Below are 8,128 nucleotides of genomic sequence, written 5' to 3' on the forward strand. Positions count from 1 at the left end.
GCATCTTAACAAATTATCCTGTCTGCTGGGACTATTTCCACACTACATATTTCTTGGATATTTTTTCTCCTGTATGTATAATTAGTTTGTCAATTTTTAAAAATAAAACCTTTTCATATTTTGATTATTATTTCAGTGAACATATTTTTTCTTTTTTTAAATTTACTATCCTTTTTTAAAGATACAGAGATCACAAAAAATGTTACATTAAAGAATATAAGAGGTTCTCATTGACTCCATTCCCCACACCTCCCATGACTCCCACATCAACAACTTCTTTCATTAGTATGGTACATTCATTGCATTTGATGAAACATTTTGGGACACTGCTACACAGAAAGTATTTTAGTTTACATTGTAGTTTACACTCTCTCCCAATCCATTCAGTGGGTTATAGCAGGATATATAATGTCCTGCATCTGTCCCTGTAATATCATTCAGGACAACTCCAAGTCCCCAAAATGCCCCATATCACACATCTTTTTCCCTCTCCCTGCTTCATCAACTCCCATGGCCACTGTTTCTATGTCAAGGATATAATTTCTTCCATTCCTAGAGTCACAATAATTCTATAGTAGGATACCAGTAAGGCCACTCTAATCCATATTTTATTCCTCCATCCTGAGGATCCTGGGGTGCCAATGTCCACTCCACCTCTATATCAAATGGGAGCTTATATACCACATGGATGATGGATGGGATTCTCCTGCTTGCAGTTGTAGATTCTCTCAGTTCCTGGGTGTGGTGATTGACCATCCTCACCTCACCATGTTAGCTGACCTGGGTAAGTCCACTGAACTGGAGGGTAGGTGTTACAACTCTTCTGAGGCTCAGGGCCCAGCTGGCACATGAACAGTCCAGAGACTGTATGTTTGGCATACACCAACTCCTGCACCAACCACAGGTTCAGTAAAAGTGACAGAAGAGACATATGTAGAGAAGTCACATCTGAGTCCAACCCCATCACACCCAGGAGTGCAAATTCCAAAGTAGGGCCCACTGGCAAGGCAGTGAACTTCAGAGCTATCTGCCATGACCTTAGGACCTGGGTGTCTCCACAGCCCTTAGGAGCACCACTACCTGGGGTTGTAACTACTTTGGCTGTCTCTGAGTTCCTGCTGAGACATGGGTAAGCATGACCCCTCTGATGACCTCCCAACTCATTTTGAAGTCTCTTAGCCATATAAATTCATTTGTCTTTACCATTTCCTCCTTTTATTCAAGGTCTTTTTCCAGTTGCATCACCAGCCAGTGCTTGATTGTAATCCCTCAGTGCCAGGGAGGCTTATCCCCAGGAGTAATGTCCCATGCTGGGGGGAAGGTAATGCATTTATATGCTGAGTTTGACTTAGAGAGTGGCCACATTTGAGCAACATGGAAGCTCTTAGGAGGTAACTCTTAGGTACCCTGCAGCTTTATGTAGTTGAAATTTCAAGCACACAGGCTCATAAGCATAGTCATCAGTATCAAGGCCCCATCATTGGACCATCCTTCTTCACTGGTCTTTTCCCTTGCACTCAGGGGATTGTTGCTATTCCATTGGGGAATGTGACAGAGCTCCCCAGGATTGGAGCTCATCACTCCCCTAGTTATGTGAAACTTTACCCACTATGTCAATATCCAATGAACATTCAAATCTATCTATATGCCCTTTATGCATGCCCTGGAAAACTCCCTCCAACCCATTAATGACATCTCTCCTCCCCTGCCATAGTTGAACTCCTCTGTGATCCAAAACGTCTTCAAAAATGAAGCCTAATATATTGCCAAATCCAATAATAGAAAAATGAAATAGTAATGGTAGGTTTAAAGATTAGAAATAATATATATAAAAATTTAGAAAAACTAAAATAAAGTAAAAAACAAATTGGGGTATTGAAGCATGAAAAATATAAAAAATTTTTGACATTTTGAGTTTCATCACTGTAGTAGGTATTGCCCTGTATGTACAGCAACAAGGCAATCTCTTCCATTTCTTCCTCAGTGTCTTACTTTTTTTTTTATGTCTTCAAAAAAGATTTAGGTCACAGTCAAGTCACATATAGAATACAGGGGGTTCCCACATACCCAACATCTTCCTCCTCACCCCCAGCAATGATCTTTTTACATGTGGATGTTACATTTGCTACAACCAATGTACAAATATTGAAACATAGCTACCAACCATGTTTACATTATGGTTTACATTATGGTTTACATTTTAGACTGTACAGTTTTATAAATTTTTAATTTACATTATGGTTTACATCGTGGCTTACATTTTAAACCATATACTTCTACAAATTTTTGGTGAAATTTAACATGGCCTGCATCCATCAGAGCACGACCATGCTGAACACCTCCATTGCCCACCAGTTACTCCCTTTTCCAACTACTCTATTCCTCTCTTCCATTCCTCCCCCCCCCCCCACAGTGTTCTAAAATGGAACACTGACTGGATCACTTTTTAAGTAAGAGTATATGGAGGGTTGGAAATGAAAAGCATAATCAGTATCAGAAACAGACAAAGAAAATATTTATTATACTCTGTTTTGCAATTTCACAAGCCATGAAGCTAGGGAACATTTGAGAGATGTATTGCCATTTACCTAGTTCTGCAGTATAAAGAGAAGGAATGAGACAAAGAAAAAACTATGGAAAACGACAAAGCAACTGCAGTCCATTAGAAGATCACGTCATCATAGATGTGTTCAGGAGAGACAACTGAGTCCATGTTGTCCTGAGATGGTAAGTAAATCACCACCTGTGGAAGGGTCAGAACAATTGGGTTGTTGTACGTGCATTGATGCTAAATAAGCAGGAGTACCCATGTGCCTTGGGAATTCCTCTATGTGAGGATCACTTAGCACTCATTCTTTCTGCATTCTGGTGTATAATAGACTAATGCTCCAATCCAAGATCCTTCTCCATACGTCTCTACAAAGTCAGTTAAGACACCAGTCAGGAAGGACCCTGTAAATTCTGGTGACAGCTCCATTTGTGAGAAAATACTACTTCACATCATCTACATCCTTGATATTTACCTCAAAGATGGGAAAAATTCATGAATTAAACAGAATATTCTACCATTTATTTTTTCTGATCCTTCTCATAAAGGGAAGAGTATTGGTCTGAAAGAAGGGAAGGGAGGAGAGAAAGAGAATAATAGAGACCTTAGAAATTTACCTGATTGACAAAGCAGGCCACCCTGCACCCAAATATGGAGAGTGACAGAGCAATGCAGGCTTCCAGCAGAGAAAGGATCAGCAGCACTGTTACCAGCCCCTGCCAAACAGGAAAATATAAAGGATGTAAAAGGAAGAAATTTAAGTGGTTTGGGGAGGAAAGAAAGGTCACTGCCTTGGGAGATGGGGCTAATCGTTTCATCTTTCTCTGGGTCCTTCTATTCTATCATGACTGCCTTCCATGAAGCAGGAATAACACACTAAACTTCATGAAAAAAAAGTCATAAAATGTATCCTAAAAATTCTATACCCACCCTTATAGGATTGGGGATATCCCTATCAAACCATGGGTTTTTTTAATAGTTTGACATGAAAACCAGTACATAAACACAAAATGTAGAAACTAAACCTGGATCAGAAAATCCATCACTGGAACAAGAAATACTTACTGTGGAAAGATGCTCCTCAAAAAAACGTTCTTTACTCTTTTCCCAAGTGATAGATGTCTCAGTCATCAGTATAATTATCCCTATCCCTCCTACAACGGCACTGATTGTATTCATTCCCAGGCTGCCTTGAATCTGAAAAAAAAAAGAGTTGGAATAATTTAATATGAATGCATAAAAAGTGTGAAAATCTACTCAGGGAGCTCCCCCCACTCGAAAGAAGAAGGAAGAAGTGTCAAGTTCTACTGGGGCCTTGAGTTGTTTCTGGCTCTTGAGCAGTGGCATGTGGCACAGAAAGACTATCACAAAATACCTAGAAAAATCTATTAGTCTTCCCTAAGGAAGGGAAAGCAGTTCTAGGATACCCTGCCTCAGAGCCCAGATTATTCAAAGAGCCAGAGATGTTTTGTATGTTGGCCCTTAGCTGAGCATTTTCATTTTGCTGGACCCTTCTGAGTCTCAGGAAGACACTTACCAGACCCGTGGTCACTTTCTTTCCAGCAGCAATGGACAATGCTCCAGATGTGAAGAACTGACCAAGGAGAGAAACACTCAGAGTTGACAGCTGCCTTCCTATCCTTATGATATCTTACTAGGCGCTGCCTCTCCCATTACCAAGAAATCTAGTCTCAAACATTCTGCCCCAAGCTGGAGACCTGAAACAAGTATGTGGATTTTGAGGGAGAAGGGTTATTTGCAGACACCTACATATTCTCATAGACTGAAGGCAATAGAGTGATTCCAAATACTCACAAACAAGGATCCCCAAACGGGATAGCCAGTTACAATAATAAAATTTAAGTCATATCCTCTATAAGAAAACTTGGTATAGGAAGCAACTGTTGTCACCCACAGGCACAATTCCATTAGGCCAATCAGGATCTGGGCCACCTGGGGGAAGAAAGAACAATCTTCATAAGATCTTTATATATTAACACCTTTCCCATCTCCTGCACCTCAATCCTGGGAAGACATCCCAGAAAAGTAATATCCTAAGTATGTAACCATTTCTTCATGCCCGAGGCTGTTTGTAGTATATTGCCATTATTTTTAAAATATTTGTGTGTTTATTTGTTTACTGCAGTGCAGGTCACTTTCCCCTTCAAAAGATGGCCAGTATGAACCTGCCATCTTTGTGCAGGTCAGGAATGGACACTTCATCTCAAGAATCCAAGGAGCCTACCAGCCTATCTCTTGGAGGAGCCACCTACCCAAAGCCTGAGCTCCGGACTCATGCTTACTCACCCCCAGCACCTGGGGCTGCCCCTTCAGGAAAATCAGCAAATTATTCTGTGGATTGGAGGGCAGGGCCAAAGACCCTGACTTTCCTGGATGGACAGTGTTCTCACTCCCAGGAATGTTGACGGTGAATTCCTTGGCTGTGTCTGTCTCGGCTGTCCAGCTGCTGTTGTTGACCCTGGGAAATGAAGCACTCAGTAACTCAGATCCACTTTCACATCTCTTCACCTCAGCCATTTTTTGGTAGTATATGAGAAGACAGGTCACATGAGGCAACAGAAGACAGAGGCTAGGAGCAAAGGTATGGAAATCAGAGCCTGGAATGGAATCCTGCTCCCTCAACTTTCTATCTGCCTGACTGTGAGAACTTGGGCAACTTCTTGCTTCCTCACCCACAAAAAGAGGATGATGTACTTATCTTTTTTCAGGGATTTTTTGAGGATCAAATGAGTTATATATGAAGAACTCATAACTCATAGCAAGACTCTCCAAAATGACATTTGCTGTAATCATTATATGCTTTGAATGCATGCATTTTAAGATAATTTATTTTGAGGCAAACTATGGTAGAACAAAAAAGTTCAAAGATGTCAAGGCTTTTGTATAGTTTATTCACTGCTATAAAATTAGCACAGATGATAGATATAGATAAATGATAAATAAGTAGGTAGGTAGGTGGGAAGGTAGAGGCAGAGTTAGAGGTATAGGTATAAATAAGTATAGGTATAGGTAGAAATAGAGAAAGATAAAGACAGAGATGATAGAGAGAGAGAAATATTCTGGTAATGTTATTAAGATAAACTAAATGACACAATTATCATTTTTCATATGAGGAAACTGAGGATCAAGAGTACTGTGCCACTTCACTGATCATGCAGCTATTATTTGGTAGTTACACCCAGGTGAAAACCTTTTTTTTTTTTTTTTTTAATCCTTTCCTACAGATAAACAAAGTGAACTTCACCTCTGGGCTAATAACCACACATTCAAACTTCTGTGCTCTGGATCAATTCCCAACAATTTTCCTGAGATGTCCTTGTTTGTATTTTCCCATTGTTCTTGCTTCTGCTTCCTTCTCTCTAAAGTCAGTGTCTTTAGGAAGTTTCAGTCTGACTCAATTTCTCAAGTTTTTTCCTCCATTCTCAGACTTAAAAATTAAACTTGGCCTTTGTGCCTTCGATCCTTGATGTGTTGGAGGGCATGGAGTTCTCTGTGAATCTGTCTCTTGCTCCTTCCAATTTCAGGTACTCAAACTCCTTACCCTTTCCTTCACTCTGGGCCAGAAGGAAAACTCTTGCAGCTTAGCACAGTGTCAAGAGGTTATAGGAATCAACAGGATATCAGGTATCTTGTCATCAGGCCCAAACCCTCCTTAGTTTTGCAGAAATATCAAAGATAATCATCATTCAAGGTGTTTACTTCTTTAGTGGAACACATTTTCTTTTATAGCAAATAGAATGTGACTCCCAAAATCTGGCTACAATCATGTCTAAGTCCTTTAGATTGAAGGATGTAAATAATCCTAGATATCCTCACCTGCACTGATTTGGATGACAGAGAATCAGAGCCCAGATCTATGTAAAACCCCTAAGTAGCTGTACTTCAATGCTTGGTCAGAATTGCCATTATTGGGTCCTATGGGCTAGACCACTAATCCCTCTGATCTGGGACAATGCAAAGCACTGCAGGGGGGTTATTTTTGGCTTGGGAAACCAGTAACACTTTCTCATCAAATTTTTGATCACAGGAAAGCCAAGCCCTTTTTCCTTAAATCTTCATTCTCTACCTTCTCAAGCAGTCAGGCTCAGTGGATAAATGTGGAGTACATTAGAGCTGCTTATGGTCCAGGAATGTCACTTTAAGCAACATTTGATCCGAACTAGGCCCGCCCAGCCTACAGCCCAGATATTTACCTTTCCTCAGAAGCCAGAAGGGAAAGGAACTGTTCGCCTATAGCAAAACTTCAGATAGGACTTGGCCATTTGCAAATTCTCTCTAGCCTACCTGAAGCAGATACTCATGGCCAAGGGGTTTCATTTCTCCCACCAAAGTAGAACTTTTCTTAGGGATAATCCATGGGTCCTAAAATGAGAATTGTTCTCTTCTTACTTCTGTTGGACTTACCTCTGCATCTCTGTAAGACTCACAGAATAGAAGTTGATTATCTTCACGGTATGCAGACCCTAAGACACATGGCTCAAAGAAGTTGATCTTCTCTACTGTTTGATGAAACCATTACTGTCAGTCCTGTGCAAGCAAGATCATTTCCTGTGATTCAGATAAGTAACTGTAATAGTTTGCCATTTGTCATACGTTCATGAGATACTCATCTAACTCCAACCTCATGTGATCATGTCTACCCCAAACAACATTAGCTTTCAAACTGAGCTCCTGCCCAAGGCTGCGTGCTTCCTGAGTTTTTTCTTTTCACATATTTCACTCTACTTGGCACAACCTCTCTTGTTTATGGAGTATCTGCTGGTTATAATTTTTAAATTTCCATAAAGTAAAAACATTGGTTCTTTTGTAAGTTTTTAAAAATTTTGTTGTAGTAACATATACAGCATATTTTCCATTTTAACCACTTTCAGGTGTACAATTCAGTGTTGTTAATTATATTCATAATAGTGTGAAACCATCCCATGCATCCCATTAAGCAATAACTCACCCTTTCCCATTGATCCTCTTTTCTGGTCCCCGTACTCTACCATCTGGTTCTGTGAAATTTGATAAAAGACAATATGAAATACGAAATATGAAAAAGACAATATATGCTTTTTTGTGTCTGATTTATTTCACTTAAAATGATGTTTTTGAGGTTCGTCAATGTTATAGCTTGTATTAGAATGTCATTTCTTTTTACAGCTGAATAATATTCATCTCCAAGCTCTATATGCTATTACTAACTCTGAAGAGATTATAGTATGCAATAACTCCCAATGTTAATAGATCTTCCTAGGACATGTCAATTTCTAAGGGTTAAAGGATTGGTATTTGTATTAGCAGTAGATAAGCCTGTGTGGAATGGCTTGTGATTTGGGTATATGATGGAAACCAAGAGGGTTTTTAACCACAAATTGGGTCCTTTTAGAAAATGCAACTTAGATTCAGGTATTGCTTTCTGGTATAACCATTCCTAGAGAAATAACTATGATTCTAATAAGTATATAGACAGGACTACAAATCCTTCAAACCAGAAATAATACTTTGGCTGACTATTATGTCCAATAGGCTATACCAACTAAAAGACTTTAGGGCTCTTAAAGAAATCCAATCACA

The 8,128-nt window shown here is 39.6% G+C and overlaps 1 protein-coding gene and 1 long non-coding RNA gene across 2 annotated transcripts; both read right to left on the minus strand.

The window, feature by feature from the left end:
• Positions 1-2,534: 2,534 nt before the first annotated feature.
• Positions 2,535-3,806, minus strand: LOC131280271 (uncharacterized). Its single transcript, XR_011649807.1, has 3 exons — positions 3,614-3,806; positions 3,166-3,264; positions 2,535-2,743 (listed from the first exon to the last, which is right to left on the minus strand). It is a non-coding gene; the product is annotated as an uncharacterized lncRNA (long non-coding RNA).
• Positions 3,807-4,324: 518 nt separating this feature from the next.
• Positions 4,325-7,082, minus strand: LOC101415713 (membrane-spanning 4-domains subfamily A member 14). Its single transcript, XM_004477949.5, has 3 exons — positions 6,974-7,082; positions 4,856-5,027; positions 4,325-4,501 (listed from the first exon to the last, which is right to left on the minus strand). Exons 1-3 carry the CDS (start codon positions 6,979-6,981, stop codon positions 4,325-4,327), a joined length of 357 nt encoding a protein of 118 aa, XP_004478006.3. The 5' UTR covers positions 6,982-7,082.
• Positions 7,083-8,128: the final 1,046 nt, after the last annotated feature.

This window comes from Dasypus novemcinctus, chromosome 10 (assembly GCF_030445035.2).
Source record: "Dasypus novemcinctus isolate mDasNov1 chromosome 10, mDasNov1.1.hap2, whole genome shotgun sequence".
In the NCBI taxonomy this organism is placed as follows: domain Eukaryota; kingdom Metazoa; phylum Chordata; class Mammalia; order Cingulata; family Dasypodidae; genus Dasypus; species Dasypus novemcinctus.